This window comes from Camponotus vicinus, unplaced genomic scaffold, assembly GCF_025532165.1.
Source record: "Camponotus vicinus isolate PSW18456_S1 unplaced genomic scaffold, iyCamVici1.0 SCAF_8, whole genome shotgun sequence".
Classification (NCBI taxonomy): domain Eukaryota; kingdom Metazoa; phylum Arthropoda; class Insecta; order Hymenoptera; family Formicidae; genus Camponotus; species Camponotus vicinus.
In genome coordinates this window covers 13,926,751-13,951,469 of record NW_028141980.1, presented here as the reverse complement: position 1 = coordinate 13,951,469, position 24,719 = coordinate 13,926,751, and the positions used below count along the sequence as shown (strand labels likewise).

Sequence of the window (24,719 nt, the reverse complement as noted above, 5' to 3'; positions counted from 1 at the left end):
TTTCCATATTTTACATCGTTTTAATTTATCATTTGTTAAAATTGTACTTTGGAAAATTTTATATTTCTTAAATTAATCAATTCAATTTAATTCAATACTAAGAAAATATTTACTTTTATTTAAGAAATTGAAAATTTTTTTATATAATTAAAGCGACAATAATTTCATATTTTATTTTATGCAGAATATAAAATTTATATGTAAGCATGAATATACATGTATGAAAATAATCAATAATCAAATAATCAATAGATCTGAATAAATTCTACGAAGTTTAACAACAGATTCCTGCCAGTTATCGACGTTTTCGCAATTATGTTTGAGAAATTATTAAAATGATCGGAATAAAACTTAAATGCCTCATTAATATTATAATCCGTATTATGCATCCGCACCGTATATATATTTATGGAATAACTCGTGCATTCTGATGATAACTTGGAGTCATGAGGAGCAACAAGATATGCGAGTTTATTTATACTATATTACATATGTTGCCACACATGGTTTCGTAAAAGAAAACAAAACAAGCAAGAAAGAACGATAGAGGGGATGAAGAGAGATGCAACAGTTGTTCAGATCACGAAGGAGGCATGAATCACCGAAAAATTTCCACTAAGTCCGATCGAACATTGGTTTGAGCGAGTGAGCGATGGGTCGATTCACGCGACGCGTAATTTATTTGTCGAGAGATAAGTGAAAAATAATATCTTACAATTGACCTGAAAAATGTTCGCACAACCAACTAATCAATCGTTACAGAAGATCTATTTAGAATCCTTGAATATTTATTCTTTCGTAATTAAATATGGAAATTGTTTCCTTATTTAAAAACTTTTATTTTGATGATTCTTTTCATAATTATTTTTAATGAGTCGTTACAAAGTTAGCAAGTTGTAAAATGACTCATGACTAAAATGATATTATGAAACATATTCACGACTCTCTCTTTTGTTTAATTACCTTCTTTTCTCTTATGAATCTCAGAACTGAATTTTTTAATAAAATTGTGAAAGAAGAATTAAATCTAATTTTAATTAAATTGGAATAAAATTTCTATCAAAATTCCAACTTTTTTATTTCGGCTTTAATGGGATAGAATTAATCTAAAGATTTTCTGCAAAGTGTACAGAATTTTTTTCGGCAGTGTATGATTACACAACATCGACGACAAAATTTTAAATAGCGATCGTAAAGCAACGTGCACAAAAACTCGTTCAAAACGTCAGCTGACAAAGAGGCACGACCCATTCGAGTGACGTAATCCGCGAACAATGACGCGTGTAATCAACTGCGAATTTGAATGTGACGAATTCAGCAGGGGTTCGTAAAAGATGATTTTTGAATCACTTTTTAAGTCTTTCAAGGGCAGATAACTCGAAAATCTTAATCTTGTTGTCTTCGAGACTTCTGCTAACGTATCGTTTTCCTTGATTCCACGTGGAAAACGCTGTTATTCTTGAATTCGCAGATATTTTTAAACAAACTTCGTACGAACTTTAGAAAGAAAACATTACTTTTTAAAAATAGATTCTCCTTTTAAAATTCGAAGATTATTTTTTTGCACAATTTCTTATGACTTGCTATTAGTGATTTTAAGAATAATCTAATTATTAAATTAGAAATGATAAAACTTGCTTAAAATTTCTATTAAAAGTTTCTTAAAATTAAATAAAAAACAATAATATCATTGTCTCTCTCTCTCTCTGTGTGTGTGTGATCATACATATTTTATGTATGTGTAACATTCGTCAATGTGCGGTGATGATGATGATGTGCTAATTTAAATTGAAATGACTCAACCATTTGAAATATAACATTGTTTCTTATTTATCAAAAGAAACGTGAAAAAAATATTTATAATACTAATACTAAGACAATTAACGACATTCCATTATCATATGATTACCGTAATTAAACTAATAGCTTGTAAGATAGTAACATTTTCACTTTACATATAAATATATATAAAATAAATAATATAAAGATCTTACTTTTCGACTATTAATGTAATTACAGCAATTATATGAGGGAATTATACAAAGTTTACACTATAAAAACTGTCTAAAAATTTCAATATTTTTTGGAGTGGATTGCCAACTCGCATTTTTTATGTGTACATAAAACAACAATGCGATATGATAAAAATCTATTGTAAACATTCTTTCAATGAACTCTTTTCTAACATGTGTAATCGATAGATGACTCATCGATTGCACTGGATTACATCAGACGATCACATGTTTGATAAATCTCATACCTTTCTTCGACTTTGCTCCGATCTTCAATCGCGATGGCCACGTAATGATAGTATTCGTTCTTTCCATAACCTGTAACAATATGAAATCGATATATGATTAATAATTGATTATATGATTAATACTATCTATTAAATTTTTTTTCGAATACATGCGCACGTGTACCTAACCTAACTCAACCAAAAGATTATAGAAAATTCGAAGCATTTTCAGTTCCTTTTTTTGTAGATAGCTTTTAAAATTACTTTTAATTTTTTAATTTAATAGACGAATGATAAATTATATATATCTCTTTATTTTTCTAATAACTTTTTAAGTTTTTTATAATGTTTAAATAATGAAAATGATAATGATTCATCATTATTTAAAAAGCATTTATAATGTAATTTTGAATTATATTAATTTTTTTGTATAATTTTAATATTTAATTTTCATAGCTTCTAGTTATCAAGAAAATTACACGTTAATTCCTCAGTTTTATATATGTATATTTTTATATATAATTTATATATAATTTATATATATATATATATATATATATATATATATATATATATATATATTGTATATGTGTAAAGAGAACAAAATCTCTCTCACCTTTATATGTACTTTTGAGATTTTTTAATTTTCTGAGTTACTTCATTTTTATATAATTTTCTCAAGGACCTCATTTCATTAATATATATAGCTCCTAATTCTAAATAAATAAATTTATTTTTAACTGCAAGTTAATTGTTATTTGTCATAGATAAATATTATTGAATAATCTTCACACATATAGTACGCTATAAAATATAAAAACTAATATATTCTTTAATTAATCGGTTGATGGTGAAAATTATTTAAAAGATCTATATAGATTTAAATTAAAAATTTTAGATATTTTTAAACTCGCATAATACACGACGAAATAATTTTTCTTATCTGTTAATTTCAATCTTTATCTTTATTTTGGTCGAATCTCATGCGAAATTTAAAATTACTATATCTAATTCTAGATTTTTTCAAAGATTAGAAAATAAGTTGCGATCAAATTTTTATTTACGAAAAACTTACCCTTTGTCAAAGATTCCGTCGTCTAGCTAAGAACTCTTATTCGTTCTATATGCAGATTCTATCTTTAAACAAGTCCTGATCTCTTTAAATTATTAAACTCTGACACCTTCTTCTTCTAACTTTAGATAAAAGGTAACTATTTTTAAACGTGAATATATATCTGTATATGTATGCACACATGCGCGCTTACTCACTTTAGGCAAAGAAAACTCGAATCAGCAATTCACAAAAAAGCAGTTTAAGCTATGAATTTCTAAATATAAAATCATAAAAATCGTGAATTACTTATTCTGTAATTCTAAGTAAAATCAAGGCAAAACTGATTAAAATCTAAAATTAATACTTGGAGTAATATTCTTAACTTACTGTTAAGAGTTGTAAATTGTTTAATTTACAATATGAAATGTTATATATTCACGATATGAAAAGACTAAATCTCAAAATCGAACAGGACACTTTCTCTAAACACGAACTGTGGTTTTCGACTGCCAACTATGAACTACTGACTTAAAATTTACTTTGTTCCTACAACTGCAAAAATTTTTACCACGGTCATTTTCTTCGTAGTCGATGTAGGTTGTAGGTAGGTGATTTATGAGGCCTTTTCGAAGAATCAATGTGAAAGTAGAAAAATTAAGGCGGAGAAGCTTTTAAGGTTTTCAAGGTTGTAAAAGAGAAAGATCACGTTTGGTATCAAATGTTTTTAAATCTTAATGAGAATAGAATAGCATTTTCATTTTCTAAATAGAGAAAGGAATGAATCACTGTCACGATAACAATAACTTCGTCATTTGTTGACTGCAACAAACACAGATGATTCTATCACGAATAGATCGAAGCATAAATTTACTTTCACCGCTGATCACGGAAGATTCCGGAAGACCACGTTTAATCTTGTTTCGAGGTTCACCTCGCCGTAAAAATAATTCTTGCTGCGAATTTGTCGATCTCACATTTAATCTCTGATAATCCAAGGAAAGAGGATAATTTCTAATCGTGAACTGTTTCGAACTACTTGGGCACTGTGTGGAAGGCTACTGATTAATTTTCAATTTTGATCGCGATTATCAGTTGCGAATCCTTGTATCACTGTGCTCCACTTAACTATCACTCGATGCATCTGAATCACCTTTTAAAACATCACAATAGATAAACTTACAGTTTAAAATCATTCGTTCATTTCTTCTTCTCTCGAACTTATTTACATCAATTCAAGGTTGCACGTGAATAATTGAAGTTTTTGAGAAAATTTGAAAAAATTTGAAAAAATTAAAATTTTTAAGTTTACCACGAGATCACCGACGCGAAAGAAGACTGACTGACTAGCGAGATAATATAATGGTCGTTCTGGTCGACTCCATCTCCCACTACTTCCCGCTTACCCCACCTTCAATCACGACTCCACTTCTCCACACCACTTACTCCGTGTCGTTTACTCTTCTCGTCATTGTGATCCTGCTCTTCTCTTTCTTTCATCAAATTTTCCCTTCCTTCTTCTCTCTCTTTCTAAGCCCTTCCCCTTCCTGAGCATTGCATTAGAATAATATTATGTCGCTCGACGTATACTTAAATTAAAGGACGTATACTTTTACATTCATTCAAGTCGCTTTAATTAATGATAATCTAGATATGATTTCTAATCAAAATTTCTAATTGTTCCGAGCTGTTGTTTTCGAATTTCCATCTTTTCATTTTTAAGATTTACATTTTAATTATTAGAAATTTTATTATACATTATATATTATTTCATCATATGTTCGTCAAACGATTAATGATGTTTATTAATTTAAACTAAGCATGAAGCCACGATCAAAATATTACAATATTTTTTGTATTTCGATAAATTGTTCATCACCCAAAAATTATAAGAACGGAGTGCTTTTTTCGAAATTAATCTGGAATGAGTAATTGCAATATTTTTCTTTACGATTATGTAAACTTATATAAGCACATTAACATAATAAACATGTCGACCACTGGATATCCATAAATTCTGTGGAATAACATAGTGAATCATATACCGATCGTGTCATTGGTTGAGACGCTCGCATGTTATATGTGTGTTTATATCATTTGGTACGCGATAACTTTTAAAATTTATTACGACGCGCGCGAGAATATGAAACCATCGGAATATCCTGAATTTTCAATTTTTTTGCTTTACATTATTAAATTTATACATTATTTAAATTTAAAAAATATCAAATAAATAAAATAAAATTTGATTTTTCTTTGTAGAAAAATCTAAATAAAGATATATTTAAAAATATTCACAATAATGTATTTACAGTATTGCAAATAATGGAGCAACAAAGAGTTGATGTAACTCTACATATATTTCGTATAAAACACAAAACAAAATCTATAATAATTAGATTATATTAGATTATATTATTATTATAAATATGATTATATATAGATAAGATCTAGATTATATTAAATTATTATAAATATGATTAATTTCTCTCTTTATTTTTTGTGAGCCAGTATGAATAGGAAATAAAAAATAAAAGAATATTTCAGCTTTAAAATATTTAATCTTACTTTCAAGGAAAAGGATAAATTTTAAGTAAATTGTCCGTTTGTAGATAAAGCATTATGCTAAATACTGTATCTCCTACAATACCTGAAAATCTCTATAGAAGAAGGATAATGACAATGTTCTTTTCAAATAGGAATTTTTTCACATTGTGGAAACAAAAAAGATAATACTCTAAATATACTTTAAATATTGTATTATTTGACAATACTTTAAATATTGTATTATTTGAGAAAAGATAATACATCAAATTTAATTTCACAGTATTGTCACTTTAAAATTTGTATCTATTAGAGGCATTATCCATTTTGTTTTCATAATGTGAAAAAATTTCTATTTATAAAATTGAAAGTTTTAGAAAAGATATTTTCTAAAAAGAAACTTTTCTTTTGATAAGAAAAGTCTTTGAAAAGAATTTTGTCTCTTTCTTTAGGGGTCTTCAGGTACTTGTACACTTTCATAAAGCAATGCTTTACCTGACAAAGGGAGCAATATTTACAGTATATATGTATATACAGGATGTCTCTGAATTCAATGCCAAATTCAATACAGCGGTTTCAGGACATGAAAACATATGTCCGAATTCGAACAATTTTGGAGTTATAAGATAATAAAGTTGTTTTCTTAAGATAATATAAATTGAAATAAATGTTGTTTAATGTTCTTTAAATAATGTTTGTTTAAAGCTTTACAAAAGATGCTCAAAAATTCTTCCGTCGACTTCAATACACTCCAAATATTTTCCAAAATTCTCGAAACAATCTATTAGTTCGTGCTAGAAAGTGTATCTCGAAGTCAACGGAAGAATTTTTACGGACATATGGTTATTAACATTTTCGACTTTTTTTCATGTCCTAAAGCCTTTGTATCAATTTTGGCACTGAATTCAGAGACACCCTGTATATATGCATTCCTGTAAATCTCTCTATATTTCTATAAATTCTAAAGAAAACCAGAAAAATTTTACGAACCTGTTTATAGGCTGAGTAAACTCGAAAAACAGCCTGCTTGCAATAAAATCGTATCATTTATATACACAATTGTAGTGAAAAACGACAGAGAGAAAAAAATAATAAAGATCTCGCAATTATGCGTGTGTGTGTGTGTGTGAGTTAAAATTTAAATAACTTATTTGCTCACATACAATTTTTCTGTCAGAAATCTTTCAGGAAACATCTACATGATATAAAATACAAAAAAATTATTTTTTTCATTTTCTTTGTTTAATTTGCTATAATAATAAACTGATCATTATCCCATCATCAAACAAATAACGCTTTGGCTAAAGCAGTAAAAATCATTTTTCTTCATATATAAATTTCAACAGTAAAGTATCTGTTTTATTAAAAACACAGGCCCAAACAAAAAAAAAAGTACCCTGTGCTGGCGATCTGACTAGGCTAGTCTTATGTATTTTGGCCCGCTGAATTCGAATCTGACGTCAGAATTGCTCCATCACGTCACAGTTTTTTTTAAATCTCAAAAGAGAAAGATGAAAATTTCGTAAAAATCGACATTCTAGGGTAGTAAGACTGCGCTTCTTGAAGGAAAAATTACCGAAATCATATTTCCATGTATTTTCTGGCATTATAAATCCAAATCCGATTTGTCACACCAATCATACCATCGATTCCATTAACATTTGTCATGAAGAAGTAGCAATCTTCCGTATTCCATATTTGATTTTAGTTCATTCATAAATCTTATATTGGAAAGAATTAATCTTATATTCTCCAAATCCAAATTTTGAGAAAAATTTTTTCGAAACTTACAGCTTCTAGCTGTTGAGTTCGTATAAGATGCAGAAATTTCTTTATATAGGTCACAAACCTCTTTTCATGTCTTTAAAGCGCTAGAGGTACATGAAAAAAAAGATTGTGCTATCTGGAAATAAAAACCTATCTTAATATCTTCGCATCTTGATAAATAGAATCTGCAGTAAATTTTAGGTGTTACAACCTGAAAAAATAAAAATAATAAAAAATGAGCACAAAAAAAAATTGAGCACAACGTTTATATTCTAGGTCGGATTTGGATTTATAATGTCTGAAAATACATTAAAATATGATTTTGGTAACTTTTTCTTTAAGAAGCGCAGTCTTATTACCCTAGAATGTCGATTTTTACGAAATTTTCGTCTATTTTTGAGATTTAAAAAAAACTGTGACGTGATGGAGCAATTCTGACGTCAAATTCGAATTCAGCGGGCCAAAATACATAAGACTAGCCTAGTCAGATCGCCAGCACAGGGTACTTTTTTTTTTTGTGGGCCTGTGAAATTTTTCGCTTTGCTATAAGAAAATCTTACATATTTATTACATTTATCTTTTATATTTTTATCTTTTATATTTATCTTTTATATTTATATCTTTGAATCAAAGAATTGTCCTTTTATTCATATTTTTGTTTTAAATAACGCTTAAATTGTTTTTATCTGAATCCTTATGTTTGTCTTATAAATTACCTTACTTAATCTGTCAATTATATTTTATTTTTACGGCTAGATTTTTTCTACATCGAACACATTCATCATAATATAGAAACCGAAACTCTATATTTATTTGAAAATTCGAAACTCTATACTTCTACATTTTTTATCATTCTCAAAATTAAATATATAAAGAAATCAAATACAAATGTATAAGAATCTTGTTAAATATTCTAGAAATTTAATCTTTATCTTTATCTTTATTTTTATCTTTATCTTTATCTTTAATTTTATCTTTATCTTTAAATTAAAATTGATAGTAGTAGTAATAATAGTATGATAAAGCTAATGTGATTTCTGATGTTACCCAGAATAGGATTGTTCTTTGTGTGTTGTGTGTGTGTGTGTGTTGTGACTTATTAACATAAATTAATTCAAAATTAAATCTTGTAAAAAAACATAATTTTGTTCTGACATAAGATTATATCAATATAATTACCAATGCTAAATTAATTGATAATCTTATCGGTATCTTGAAATTTTAATTTTTATATTTTTTCTTCTTTATTGTTATTTACGATTTGGCTTTGATTTCACAAAATATTTTTTTTCTAATATTAGAAAAATGTTAATATTAAAAAAGTATTTTTGTATTAAAAATATGCAGATATTGTTTGTTTGCTGTTGTCACATCTGCATTGTTATAGCATGGTTATGGATAAAGATCATTTATTTTTCCCCTTGGGGATTGAAGGCGCTTTTGAAAGGAACGGACCCGAACCTTTTACAATTTTTTATGGCATGGTTATATTATGGTGCGTGTTTTTTTAAATAAAATAACGAAGATTGAAATTACGCAAGTAAGAGTATCTTTTTTTCCAATAAAATTGCGAAGACTGTGCATCGTTGTAATAAACAAAATTATTGCGAAGACATACGGGACTTTATCTTCAGTTAGCACGAGTCACTGATTAGAGAATAAATATGCGAAGAGCGATTCGATATGAAAATATCGTTCAATTGCATGTACATCGATTGCACAACAAAGTTAACGAATGAAAGAAGATTGACGAAGAGATGTAAATAATTTATTGATTCACTCTTTATATAACTTTTATACTATTTCATTAATCACTCAATTGATGACAATCCTATAATTAACCTTGATACTATATAAATAACAAATTTACACAATATTGTAAAATTGAAAAATTCTAGAAAATTAAGATAAATTTTCACAAAAACTTATTTTCTTAAATTTTCAAGCTGACATCACAACTTTTCTAATGTGCTATATTAATCGATTCAGACTTGGTGCATTTAAGATTTACTTGATATATATATATTCGCAATAAACAAGAAAAGTTGCTGATCTTACTTAAATGATAAAGATTGAATCTATCAGTGATACGCGGTTAGAGTATTAATAGTATGTTATTGCCGCACAAAATGTTGACTTATTCTGTACCACATTTTAAAATTGACATACGTAAGAGGCTTCATATCACAAACTTTCACCGATTTAATTGCTCAAAAAAAATACTAGATTAGATTAAAGTATACATATATATTCACTTACGTAATAGGTAAGATATTTTGGTAAAACAAGGTAATATTTATTGCATACATACTAACAGAACTGAGAAAATTATAGAATTTTCGAAATTTTTTTTTTTTCATATTAATAAAATATATTGATAGATTCTATATTAATAGATACTATATTAATAGATTCTATATAAATAGATGCTATATTAATAGATTCTATATTAATAGAAATATTGTTTGCAGAGACGCAATATCGTAATGTATTGATAAATAACCGGTATCTTGATGTAATCTGATCTTTATAAATTAATTTCTGGCCTAAAATATTTACGAACGCTTTCCGGTCACGCTTTCCTGTCATCCGTTATCACACATTATTATTACTGCGAATCATTTTAGTCGCATATGTTGCTGCATATATGACTTCAGCAAATTGCAAATCTAATTTGATAAGTCAATATCGAAGGACTGCTCGACTAAAGATTGCGAATTATATAATATTTCATGCGTATGTTTGTGCATGCAATATTAGATTTTGCGAAAATACACATAGATAGAAAATGTGTGAAATGCATGTTTAAATTATTATTTAATCGATAGGATGAATGAACGAATGTGCAACTGATAAGTAAATTGCGCAAGCTATGTAACATTAATTATGTATTGATCAAATATTCCGCGAATTTCATGCAGAAGAATATACAAAATATTTGGATTTTCTTGTGCGTTTACTTTTATTTTTAATAATCTTAGGCATTTTTGAATCATGTATTTCAAATCGACTCCAATTCAAAAAAGTTCACGTCAAAGAATTGATTATAAAAATCTCGATGATTATATATTATTCATAAATACTTAAAAATGTTTATCTATTTGCATATTACAAAATCAATACGCCTATCTCACCGGAAAGCAGATATATGCACAAGCATTAATTAGCATAAATCCGACTACGATATCTCGCTTATTGTTATCGAGAGCCAACAGCGGTCAAGGATTACACTTTGGTGTTATAATGACGGTGTCGTCATTAAAAAAGAGAGATGGAAAACGATATGATCATAACATTTAAAGTGCGTCATTCTATATAATGCGTGTTCGGTAAAATTCTCGTACATATTGGCGATAATATCGGCTTGTGTCCGCATGTGTATCGTGATATGTAATTATTTAAAAGTGGAGGAATGGAACGGCGGGAAGAACGCGGTGCCGTTAAAGCCGCTCTATAAATAATCGACCCATGTATTTCCAGCCCCTCCCCCTTACGCAACTCGTAACGATAAGGATAAGCGCGAACATTGCCTTCGAACTTGCTCGGTGAACGTTGTAAGGTACCGTACGTGGAATGTTCACGTTCTTCGACGGACGCAATCCTTTCGTAAAGTTTTATTTCTTATTTTCTTTTTAACAATACGCCGGAATCCCTCACCTGCTGAATAATTTCGTTGAATAAATACATTTCCTTCTAATAATTAATATTAAAAGATTCAGATTCAAGATTATTTGTAAATTAATAAATTACCAAAGTTTCAAGAAAATATTATTAAAAATAGAAATGTAAGTGTAATATTATTACACATAATTCATCATAATTTTTATGATTTAATGCCTCATTTGATTATGTGTAATCAATATTACACATAATTAAATGAGGCATTAAATCAAAATTAAATAAAAATTATGCAATATATTTATTTATTAACTATGATTAAATTTTGATATATCATTGTAAATCTCACAATTTCATTCAAAATTATTCCATCTTGCAACTTCTAACGATTTTCTCTCGTATTTAATTCAAGTTTAATTAGATAAAAATGTATTATTCAATCGTCGAGACACTTCCTGCCGTTATCACGATTACGCGATTCCTCAATCACACTCTCATTTGTGCGAGAATCAAGCACGATTCGCCAATCACTTTTCTCTATTGAATTATCGGGTGAACGAGAAAGACAAGGAGAATAGACGGAGAAAGTATATAGTGTTACGTCCGATCCGTAAGCTTCCTGCTGCAGGCTCATTTCGCTATGATTGTAATTTCGAGTTACGTTATCACACATGACGAAGAGGAAGACGAAGAAGAGAACAAGTTTCTTTGCGTGCTCACTCAAATTTCTCCACGTTGTAATCTAGATTTTTCATATATTGTCGTCATCGCGGAAATCGATTGCTACCGACTCTTCCGCAAAATGAAACATCTGATTCCCATTTCGACAGTCACTTTAACTTGATCATTTTGATTTGAATAACAAATGTTTTGATATCTTCGTCAATTTTGATTTAATAAAGAAACTTGATTTGTGTAATCCTCTGAATTTAACAAAAATACATATATATATATATATATATATATATATATATATATATATATATATATATATAAAATATATATATATATAATATTTCTTATATTCTACTGTTATATATACTCCTGGACAAAATTAATGCATAATTTTTTTTCACTTTTTCTTTAAAATTTTTCGTTAAAATCTAAATATCAGCTTTCAAAGAAAAAGTGAAAAAAAAATTATGCCTTAATTTTATCCAGGAGTATATTTATATACAGCTTTTCCTCCTTGTAATTTATGTACAACTTATTTTCCTAATTATCTTCTGTTTTACCATTAGTGTATATCACAAAAAGTGAGATAAATCGTAAAAGATTAAATAAAAAATCAAGTCATTAATTAAAGCAAGTTTTAATCAATTCTGTGCAAAAATTACGATCGATGATTGAATTGTCGAAATTCTAAAATCAAAAGAGGAGCTTGTAGGTTGCTGCTATCAGCGAAGGGATCGTGAGCAATCGCAGCTTGGACAACGTAACGCGAGTTATCGCGTGTTGCGACGCAAGAGGCGAAGATATGTAAAAATAGCTTCTTTCACTTTCGTATAATCGCAAGGTCAGTGGCGACGCTGCCTCGATGAGGAGACGGTTTGCCTACGTCCGTATAGCTTTAAGCGATTAGCGAAATCGGTCGAGTTAATCATATGATAATTTCTTTAACCTCTTCGTGTCATACCGACATGCCATGAGGCAAAGTTTCCATCTTCGGCAAAAATCGTAGAATTCTCTCTCATAAACGTGAAAAGGAAGAAATTCAATTTTGTTGTCTGATAACCGACACGAAAAAACTCCGACTTCTCTTGTCGGAAGTAATTCGTATGTAGTAATTAAATGAAGAATCACTTATCATAATCGTACGTTTCTACATTTACTTCCTACAGAGTGAAAGTTACAGAAATTATATATATTATTTGTAATTTCCTTGATATCCATATAATTCAGATATAATAACAATGAAAACAATGTTTCTTTCTTTCAAGTCGAATAATGTAACCAGTGATTTATTACAGTGATTTTTAGCGAATAAAAAAAAATAAATAATTGCATGGAATATATTATTAAATGTCTCCTAAATTCGATATAAAATTGCGTGATAAAAATCAACTTTTATAGATTTATTTTATAATTTATTATAATTTATAATAATCAATTTATAGATTTATTTTATAATTTATTATAATTTATAATAATCAATTTATAGATTTATTTTATAATTAATTTATTATAATTTATTTTATTTCTCTTTGATTTATCTTTATTTATTTAAAAAAATTAATTTATAGCATTTTGATTATTATGCATTTTGATAAAATATATTTTAAAAACCATATAATTAAAACGGCACAAGTGACAAGAAACTTTTACTGATTTTACATCAAGAAAGGTCTTTTGTAGCTAAGAGAAAGGAGTTGCATCATCTACTATCACGATTTATCTTACGTGTCGCTTGTCAGCAGTAGTTGAATAGAAAGTTCTCACTAATCGATCAATGAAATCTTCGCGATGAGACTTTTTCGTGTCAAGGGTTAAGCAAGCAAATCAATGAAATGTCAGTATTCATCTTTGATATTTCTCGTAATGCGGATAATGTGGATAAGCTTATTATTAAACACATAATAATAATACATTATTAATCTTCATTATCTTTCTCTTATTATTATATTTTTATATTCTTTCTCTTTTTTTAATCAAAAGTAGATGATGCTAATTATTAAAAATATCAAAATTGTAGAAGTATCAAGAATTAGAACGATTAAGCCTAAGATAGAATTCTCTCTCTCTTTCTTTCTATATATGTATATATATGTAGAAAGAAAGAGATATAATTCTATGGAATACATTAGTTCTAGAAATTAAATTACTATATTTTTGAACAAAAATAGTTCGCGTCTAAAAAGATTGAAACAAAAAAACTTACACTATGGAAGAAAGTATCCGCCGGTTTGACATCACCTGTAAATGCAAAGATAAAATTAAAAATATTAGATGTTCTTTTAAACTCGGAAATTATTTTTTTTTTTTTATATCTTTACTTCTATATTTATTTATTTCTATTTTATTTTATTATCATGTAAAAAATTCTAGCTTCAATAATTCGCTAGATAATTTAGATAATCGTAGATTTCTGTCTTATGCTTTGATATAAAATTATGAAAATTCCTATCAATATGCGTATTCAATAAACAGAATAGATTCATACATCGTTACATCGCGATCTTCGAACGATATTATAAGACACAAAAACATAAGAGGCTTGACAGCTGCTATGTAATCCCGTTTACAAACAAGCTGTCTAGTCTATTTAAATCATGATTCCAGGTATATTTCGCATATGCAAATAGCAGTAATAAAACGAACGATTAGAAGAAACCACTATCAGCTTTTTCGAATAATCTAAGGCAAGCTGAATAAGAGTTAACATTCAAGTAAAAATCAACATTATTATATTAAAAATATAAGAATATGTTGTAATTTAATATGTAATAAAATTTTTCAAAGCTTCGCATAAGGACCGATGTATAAAAAGCATAATAAAAAAACGTTCTATTTTGCCAAAATAACTTTTAGGCCTTTGTATTGATTAAATAATAATAATATAAAAATAATAATTCCGTAAATGTAAATTTTATTTTTTAATATATTAATTGCTTATCGAATGAAATATTTGATAAAACTATTAGTAAAATTTTGTAAGGTTTTTTCAACATTTTTGAAATTGTGGTATTCTTGTTGTTTGATTGGTCGGGAAATTTTTCGCTTTCGCCAGCACGAAAAGGTGACGAAAAGGAATCGAGTTCGATGGGAAAGCGAAAGTAGACATCGCACATGTGGAGACTCGTTCCGCTTCTCGAGTGTTATGGACACTCCAGAAGCAATAAAGCAATAAAGGACACTGGAGTGTCTAGTGTATCGAGAACGAGGAAAGGTTAAGCGTGAAATACATAACGGCGAAGTTATTGTCGAGATTGTGGCTCGTATGGAGTGTGATTTAACACTGAACACGGTAGCGATCATGCCGATATTAAATCCTCGTATTAGAAAAATGATGAGTCGTAATAAAAATAATAGATGCTATTGGGGAGTATATGTATGCGACGAATATTAATTATTAATTATCAATTTATTAATTTAAAGTTTGCTTGGAAAAATAATATCATGTATTCATCTTCTTAATTCACTGATCTTTAATGAGCACGGTTGAAAAGACAAATCGTTCTACTTGACTTATTTGTGTGACGCCTATTTTTGTAATATCTCTACTTTCTTTGATAACCCCCTCCCCTCGACTTCTCTATACCTTCTCCCGTAATCTGATATAATATTTGTGCTCAGGAGAAAGTGCGAATAGTCTTTGGATACTTCACATATTCAACGCTACGATAAGCAGATTGGATTGATCCTTTTACATTTTCTATAACGTATTTAAGTCAATCAAATTCTTCATGATTATCTATTCAATTCAATCTGCTTTCTATCAATGCCATATGCTATTTCAAATAATTATATGTTCATAATAATATTATCGATTCATGATAATATATATATCATACTTTTCTCAGGAAATATAACTTATAGCTTCAAGAAAGAGAGAGAGAGAGAGGAATTTACACATACTTTAGAATTTTTAATTTATATTTAATGTAATTTTCTATAATTTTTCTTTCATCTTTTTCTCGCTAATCCAATTCTTTCATATTAAACTTGCCGCCAAGGCCGGATTATTTTTGCACACGTCATTCTGTAAAATATTGACGCAATCCGCGATTCAGCGAGACAAGTTAATTTAGAGCAGTCGCCACTCACCGAGAAGCATTTGTTCCAGCTTACGACGGTCCACCCGGAAGCGCTCCTGGTGCAGGTCCTCAGGGTCGCTGATGCCCAGCAGGGCCGCGAGATCGCGGAGTTCCTCGCGGCTTTCGTAGCCGGACTTGCCGGACACGCTGGTGGTCGCGGTGCCCTCCGATGTCTCCGACATCGTCTCCGCTGCCCGCCGTTGTTCGCTATTATTCACCACCATCTCGTCGGGCCTCATCCTGTCGTCCGACGAGCGACGCGTCCGTCGCGACCTCCGCCTACCTCACCCACGTCGCGACGCTGCCAACATAGCAAAGATGCTCGAAATAGAAACTAAATGTTGTACATTTTATTCGTTCTGTATCCGTCTGAAAGAATTAAATCCGATCGATAGGAGTACTCTCGTTAAAATTGACCGCGATCTATAAAAAGGGATATCTTTCTTCTGTTGAGTGTCATACACACCCATATACATTGCATATTAATTAAATTATTATATTTTCCATATCGCGTTGGATCTTTTATTGGATCTCGACGCACGCATCGAGTTTATTTCCACGTGAATGTCGTTCTGGGGGTGGAAACGCGACTTTCGTCATGATTCGCGACGACCTGTGAAAAGATGCGGTCATGTATTGTCCGTGGCCACGCGTACGCCACGAGGATTTAATCAGAATCACACGAATCATGATAATCAGGATCACGTGAACTGTCTCTCCGGCGCATAAGTTACACAGCATTTCTCATGGTGTCTATAACAGCTCGTTCTATCGCCTGCCAAGTAAAAGTCCTGTTCAGAGAAAGCGAACTAAATTTCTATATTATTTATAAACTTTTTGTTTACTTATAAAATTTAACGTTTTCTTCCGCATGCAGCAAATTCGCTGAAATTCTTTCATTATTCCGAGCAAAAGACGGTTTGTTTGCTCCTGCATGTTTCATAATCTATATGAAAAAAAAAGGTAAACATCACGTATAAGCAACACCAACGACGAGTCACGTAGATGTAATTTTATATTCTACAGACAAGTACAAATTAATCTGACAAATTCGGCGATTATTAAACGCACCATGATCTCTAATTAAATCCTTAATTATGAGATGTACTAATATAATATTTAAATAATATTTAAATGTAACATGTCACCCAAAGTGTTATTGCTACTTCATTATTATTGCTATTATTTTTCTCGAATTCGAAATTGAGAGGACATCGACAGAGTTTGAAAAACTATTACTTCGTCCTCGATTCTTCCGGAGTCTTAAATTTCGGGGGGGAGATAGGAAGAAAATATTGTTTTTTTTTTATCTATAAAAGATATATCGTGCAAAGATATATCGACTAAAAATGTAGAAGATATTTCATTTTTGATATCTAGATACTTAAATTCTCTTTTCAAATATATAATCAGTATAATTTCAAAATATATATAGATACCGTTGTATCGTTAAGTACGAACTAACAAACGGTATCAGGTCAAATGTACAAACGGTAGGAAGCGTTGCGTTTAGAAAGAATAACATCACGTCACCTGCGGAACTGTCGATTTTGAAATAGAGAAGTGGAGCCTTAGCAAACAATAGGAAACACCCAGAGACGTATACTCCAATAAGTTCCTGAGCAAGGGTACGAACATGCGATTTTTCGTTGCAGAAAATAACGAAGTATTTAGGTAAACACGAAGAGGGTGTATTCGTGATATCTGGGCAATGTACTCGATTAGAGAAGAAGAACACTTCACACATCTCACTGTCGATTGTCCAGGGATCGCGAACTGACCTGCACGTCGACGATGACACTGTTGTCTATCGAGTTATCGGGACGGGTGGTGTCGCGGGGCCTGGTCCTGGTCCCGCCGGTGGGTCTCTGTCTCTTCGTCCCGGGTCTGGTCCTCGTCCTCGTCGCTGCTGCCGTCCAACTCAATCGGCGGCAGCGCTGTAATCGCCCTGTATAATCGGCGCGAGTGAACGAGCGACGGCGGCGCGGTGTGCGGTGTAAACAAAGTAATGGCAGTGATATAAAAGGGGAGTTACCTGGGTCGCGCGGGTGTGCAAGGGGCAACCGACAAACCGTTTCTCGGAATCCGGCCCCAATTTCGGGGTAAGCACCCGGTCGCGGGGCAACGACCAATCGCGACGCAAATACCGGGACGATTCACCCGGTTTTTATCATCGTGCTATCTTCTTCGCTCAGGAGGGCTCCTCGCATCGGCGCCTCGCTACCGGACGTATCGGTGTGTAATACACACATACGTATATGTGTGTATATGTATATGTACATATACGCACACATATAGCCGAGACCTTCGTCGGAGAACGCCGGCAAAAAATTGTTTTCCTGGCCACGTGTCGGCGAACGGCGTGTATTACACGTCCGACGTGCCGAATTCATTTTCGAATGATTTCGCGCTTATGATGACGAAGAATCAGGAGCGGAATCGCGAAGGAAGTCTAGGGGCGCGTGTACTTGCGCCCCTTACGTAGGATTTTCCAGGGATAGTTTGAACGTGATGATGCATGCATACACAGCACAAGATTGATAGCAAAGATTTTCCATCGATATGTAGACAATAATTTTCAGTGATAAGAAAATAAGCTGTACTATAAAATATATACAGGTTCACATATGTAAATTTTTTCATCAAAGGAAAATAGTTCATATATATTCCTCTTTCATAGAAATATCCAATATGTGTGAAATATCCTTTTTCCCTTCGTGACTAATCCTAAACTTTAATACAGGACTTTATTCGCGACAATGCTATGCATATACGATTACAACATATAATTGTAATTTTAAGGAAAGAGAGTAGTTAAAACATTTCTTTTGATAAATATTATAATTCACCTGGTGTTACAAATGCATCAGATTATTTAATTGATTAATCAGAAGATTTTTTCTTTTCAATGATCAGTCAAATCAAATTCTCCCAAGCCTTCGAAACTAACATTGTAAGTATAGCGCATCCTATTGTTCACACATTAATATATTTCTATGTAAGATTTAAGATAAAATTAATTTCTCTTTTTTAGAAATATATTTTTTATAAATATAAATATACACACACATACAGGGTGTCCCGAAACTAACGCTTGATATTTTAAAGGCAGATTCTCTGGCCAATTTAAAAACGATTTTTCCTCAGCGAAAATGTCGCGGCATAATAGCTTTCGAGTTATAAACGATTGAAAATAAAGGGTTTTTCGCAAACTAAGGCTTGTGGGAATAAAATATTAATAAAGTCACATTCTTTAGTTAATTTTAGGTAGAGTTTACTTTAATAGAATTTTAATTTAAGGCTTAGTTAGAAAGATACATGATGACAAAAATTGGGAATATGCAAAAAATAATGATCTCCCTCAACATTTTCGCTGAGGAAAAATCGTTTTTAAATTGGTCAGAGAATCTGCCTTTAAAATATCAAGCGTTAGTTTTGGGACACCCTGTATGTAGTAGAATTTTGATCTTATATTTAATCTTAAAAATAAAATCTTTTTAATTTCAATAAAATTACACGAGAGGAGATATCTTTCTCTCATTGAACCTGTATATATAGCATTAGAAATGTACGTCTGCACTTACCTGTCTGGCGTAATCCATGCGCGCCGATCAGCGCCGGTGGAAGAGCCGCGTGTACCGATCACGCGCCAATTTGAAAGCCGACTGACGCACGCACGCGAGAACGGAAAGTCAGCCGTACGCTGCACTCGCAACGTCAGTGGACCCTCCCTCGTTTTCCTGGCGAACGTCGTCTCGTCGCCGCTGACTCCTTCGCCCGATTGTATCTCGCTCTACGAGCGGGCACCGGTGGTTCCTTCTCTCGAATACGCGTTTCCTTTTCTGATACACTATATTGCCGGTTCCTTGACGTTCTTTCTCTTCCTCTTCCTCGATGGATATCTGTCTTTATTAGGAGACATCCGCTCAATGTATCACTCCTTTATCTTCCCACATAGTCGAGAAATAAGAGATTGTCTTTTCAATTTCTTTATCTAGTTGTGTATATATTACTCTCTTTTCAATTACATACTAGTAGTTCCTTTTTGTGGATTCCTTCGCTTTGACTACGCACACTTGACATTTCTATGTCTGATTTTGCATCTTCTTTTTCATTAAACTGCCAGTTTCATCTCATCTCTTTTTCAGCATTTCTTTCATTTTGGTTCGAGCCTTTCTCTGTCTATGACTAAGTTTCATTTTTGTAGCAAACAATTAAGAGAACATGTTCACTTTAAGTATTTATCAAACCACGTGTTATACAACGTGATAACATAGTCTAACATGTATGATAATGTGTTGCAATCTTATATTATTATGCAAAGTGTAAAAAAATTGTATCCTAGAAATTAAATTCATTGATTAAAAGCAGATAAATTTTTTTTCTTTTGTTTCAATAATTTTCAGCTCGTGGAATTAATAATACTGATAATAACATACTGATAATAGCAATCAAATTAGTTGATGAGGTTGCTAGAATTTTTCCTATTTAATTACAAATTGAATAATAATGACAAGAATGAAAGAGGATAATATATAAATTCAAGAATCATTTTCTTTACATGATAGTTTTTTCTCAAATCATAATCAGATTGTAAATAAATTTAATTCTAGATTAATCTCAAAGAGAATTCTATATCTAATATTTTATTTGTGTTGCCTTTCTCTTTCGTTACACAATATGTACAATAAAAAATAAAACAAAAAATGAAATACATATTCGAAGAAAATTTAAACCGACACTTGCTTTCTTTTTTTTATCTTTTATATGTCTTGTTTCTATCTATTTATATGTATATATATACATATACATGTAATTATATACATATATGTTAAGTTTTTTGTACACAGATTTTTTATAAATTTTAAATTAATTTTTCTGTAAAGCAAGAAGAGATATCAAAAAGATAGATTGATTTCTCTTCTTTCTTTTTTAAAAGTGACATTAATTTAAATATTGAATGTTAATAATTATCAAAATATGTTATATTATTCTTGGTACTCAGCATCATATTGATCAATCATATTGAAGATGTAAATCATAAATAGATTTTTGAGAGATCGTACAATATATAGCAATTATTTATTTTATACACACACAAGAATATAAGAATATATTGATTTTATCATTTATATATATATATATATATATATATATATATATATATTTATTTATTTATTTACTTGTTTATTTATTTATTTAAGTATAAAATATTAATATACTTTTATGTTCTTATAAATCATTCTATATTTTTTATCTTAATTTGCATAATCCTAAATATTCTATATATGTATATAGATAATTTTATGCACATCTCATGCAACGTGATAAATGCAGTGATCATTATTACCGATGTAACTAATCGATGCGACGTAACCTCGATTGTTCCAACTGGCGCTCGGACGATTTTACTACAATCAGCTGATACATGTCGCTATCCGATAAGAGGTTAAATAGTGCATCACGAACATCGACAATTTTTCAAAGTTTTTATGAAAACTGAAATAAAATATTGAACAAAAAGAAACAAGGAGAAGAAAGCGTGCTACTATGTCCTAAAAAAACAGAACAAAATATAAAAGGAATATATCAAAGATGAGATTTCTCTCTGGTTAAGCGAAACTGCACTCTGTGTGTGTGTGTGTGTGTGTATAAATAATAATGAATCACAATAGTCTTTAAGTGAAAAAAACGAATTAGGTTTTGTATGTCCATCTAGTCTTCAAGTTATTTTTTTTTTTGCACGAAAGTAATGTAATTCTGTGCAAGACGAATCAGAATCTACCGGATATCTTTACATTTATAATGTATCACAAATAAGAATGTAAACGATGCTGCAAGCTCGTTGGGAACGTTCTCAGAAACGCAAGAAACTCTTGGCCCAAACGGTGAGCATCAGAATTTGTTTTGGAAAGTAATGACACTCGGTTGCACTTTTAGGTTAGATATATACAATGCAGATGACATATCCTAAGATATTTGTTTTTTGCAGCTTGGAGTTTCCAGCGTGGACGAATTGCGACAAATTTTGGGAACAGATGTGGAAGATACACAAAAAAAGAGAGGCAGATTGTCCAATGACAAATCTGATAGTGCAATCAAAGATTTGAAAGATGACGCTGCTCCAACGGATGAGATTGTATATAAAGATTCTTCGACATTCTTAAAGGTATTTATCTATATTAAATTATGTGTTTTATTAAAATATTTTACATTTGAAATCCCATACATATTTAAAGGGAACACAATCGTCAAATCCACACAATGATTATTGTCAGCACTTTATTGACACTGGCCAGCGGCCACAAAACTTTATCAGGGACGTAGGTTTGGCGGATAGATTCGAGGAATATCCGAAGCTGCGTGAGCTAATCAAATTGAAGGACGATTTAATCGCGGAAACCGCGACCCCACCAATGTATCTAAAAACAGACCTGCTGTCGTATAACTTGAAAGAGCTCAATTGTAAATTTGATGTCATTCTTATAGAGCCACCTCTGGAAGAATATCAAAGAACATGCGGCGCGACCAATGTGCAGCTTTGGAATTGGGACCAAGTTAGTCTTACACAATCACATTACATTTTTTAATCACACAGACTTTCCTTTTGAAGTATTTATTTCTTTGCGTAATATATATATAATTAAAAATATATTGGAAAATATATGCTTTCGACTTTTTGGCATTTATAGCATTATTTTGGCACATATAAAATTGACGTTTAAAAATAAACAATTTCATTAACAATAATGAACAGATTATACATGCTAAAAACATTTCAGTTTCAAATTATTTGTAATTTTAGTTTTTCATTTTGAGTTCAACTACATTAAAAAATTAATTTTATCTTTAAAATTAATAATTTTATCATTTAATTTATTCCCGTTTATTCAGATAATGGAGCTCGATATTGGTGAGGTGGCCGCCAACCGAAGCTTCGTGTTTCTGTGGTGTGGTAGTAGCGATGGTTTGGACATGGGACGATTTTGTCTGCGCAAATGGGGTTTCCGGCGTTGCGAGGATATTTGCTGGATTCGTACAAACATTAATAATCCGGGACACAGCAAAAATCTGGACAGTAAAGCGGTGCTGCAGAGGACAAAGGAACACTGCCTTATGGGTATTAAGGGTACAGTACGACGCTCCACTGACGGTGACTTTATCCACGCAAATGTCGACATCGATCTCATCATATCAGAGGAGCCCGATTATGGATCTATCGAGAAACCTGTGGAGATCTTTCATATCATCGAACATTTCTGTCTCGGCCGAAGAAGGTACACGAATATACGTATGATATCTATTATTGCTTATGAAATAAATTAAGTCTCAAAAATCATCTCTCTAATATAAATTAAAAGTTTATTATTGATATTTAATGTTGCAAAAGAGATTGAATTCTTCTCCCCTTTTTATATTTTTTGCTTTTCGTGAAAAATATCACGTGCATTATTCTGTTCAGGTTACACCTTTTCGGTCGCGATAGTACCATCAGACCCGGTTGGCTTACCGTCGGTCCAGAACTAACGAACACGAACTTCAATGCGGATCTTTATCAGAGTTACTTCGCCAATGGGCAGATCACTACGGGTTGCACCGAAAGGATAGAGGCGCTCAGACCAAAATCGCCACCGCCGAAGGGAAAAGTATCCGGCCGAGGTAGAGGAGGCTTTAATCGTGGTAGAGGTAGAGGAAGATAAATTAATAATTTTAGAATTCTGCGTTATATTTCTTTCGAACATTATTATAATAGATAGAAAAAAATACAAAAAATGATTACGAAGACATGTGTGAAATGTCTCTTGCAAAATATTCTCCAAATATCTTAGTTTAACAAATTTTTAGAATCAATCTCTGTTCATGACAGAGAACTCAAAATAATTGTTTAATCATATATCGTATATGATAACTTTTCATACTTAAAAAAATTATTCTCGTTGCATATTTACTTAAAATATTTGATTCATTTGACTTAGAAAGTTTGACTTAATGTTCTCTTAATTTTCAATATTAAGTTGCTTTTTTAACATTTTAAATAAAATTACAAAATTTATCTTAAAATTCATCTTAAAACTTAAAATTTAAAAAGAAAAATTAAAATCATATTTCTCAAAGAATCAATAGTTTGAAAATAATCCAAATTGTAGAATATTAAATACTAGCAGAATTTTTCATCAGAAAAAGATACAAACTCTTAATGTTGCACAAGGAGCAGGATAAAAAAGAAATAAAGGTAAGATATGTTTTATATCAAACTTATTGTTATTGCAAGGTACATTGTAAAGAACGCAATTTGTCATTTGAACGCATTATTACATGTAACTTAACTATCTGCGGATAGTATATGATATTGCCTCTCTATCTTTAAACCGTTAACGATATAAATTGAACTGCCAGTTGTAATTTAAAAGGAGATTATTAAAATAAAACGCTAAAAGATCATAAGATCTAAATTCGCCAAATTTTCAAGTAAACTGCATTTAACTGCGCGTTAAATCATAGAGAAATACAAACGAATGTACATATAAAAAATAAAACAGATATATATATATGTAAGCAAAGAAATCGTAAAGAGTCTTACGAGTAGGATCGATTAGTTTGTTAAATAATAGCGATGTATCGTCCTTGAGAGAATAAAGAGAAATGCGCATACTCCGCGACAGTCATTAGAAATATATATCATTGAGTTACAAAAGTAGAAATATTATAGAAAAAGGAAAAAATCGAATGTTATTATAACGTTCGT

The 24,719-nt window shown here is 30.6% G+C and overlaps 3 protein-coding genes across 10 annotated transcripts in view; 2 read left to right on the top strand and 1 right to left on the bottom strand.

Moving 5' to 3' along the window:
* Positions 1 to 18,343, bottom strand: part of Bicc (protein bicaudal C) — a 35,876-nt gene extending 17,533 nt beyond the window's left edge. The window contains exons 1-4 of one of the 7 annotated variants that reach the window (XM_083106113.1): positions 17,755 to 18,343; positions 15,984 to 16,274; positions 14,098 to 14,132; positions 2,261 to 2,330 (exon numbers count right to left, since the gene is read on the bottom strand). In XM_083106113.1, the coding sequence (XP_082962239.1) occupies positions 2,261 to 2,330; positions 14,098 to 14,132; positions 15,984 to 16,212 (334 nt within the window). In that variant the 5' untranslated portion in view covers positions 16,213 to 16,274; positions 17,755 to 18,343. Of the gene's footprint in view, positions 1 to 2,260; positions 2,331 to 3,314; positions 3,434 to 3,861; positions 4,642 to 14,097; positions 14,133 to 15,983; positions 16,275 to 17,754 lie in introns of those variants that run through there. The other 6 variants (XM_083106114.1, XM_083106116.1, XM_083106120.1 and 3 more) reach the window with 6 other exon arrangements.
* The window catches only part of Pex2 (peroxisomal biogenesis factor 2), a 41,035-nt gene extending 19,678 nt beyond the window's left edge, over positions 1 to 21,357 (top strand). Inside the window, exon 3 of one of the 2 annotated variants that reach the window (XM_083106140.1) lies at positions 21,272 to 21,357. The gene's annotated coding sequence lies outside the window, so the exon portion shown is untranslated. Of the gene's footprint in view, positions 1 to 16,002; positions 16,253 to 21,271 lie in introns of those variants that run through there. The other variant, XM_083106141.1, reaches the window with a different exon arrangement.
* A 40-nt stretch (positions 21,358 to 21,397) lies between these two features.
* Positions 21,398 to 24,626, top strand: Mettl14 (methyltransferase like 14). The gene is made up of 6 exons (XM_083106126.1): positions 21,398 to 21,618; positions 21,693 to 21,861; positions 21,966 to 22,142; positions 22,213 to 22,530; positions 22,868 to 23,250; positions 23,436 to 24,626. Exons 2-6 carry the CDS (start codon positions 21,805 to 21,807, stop codon positions 23,671 to 23,673), a joined length of 1,173 nt encoding a protein of 390 aa, XP_082962252.1. The 5' UTR covers positions 21,398 to 21,618; positions 21,693 to 21,804; the 3' UTR covers positions 23,674 to 24,626.
* Positions 24,627 to 24,719: the final 93 nt, after the last annotated feature.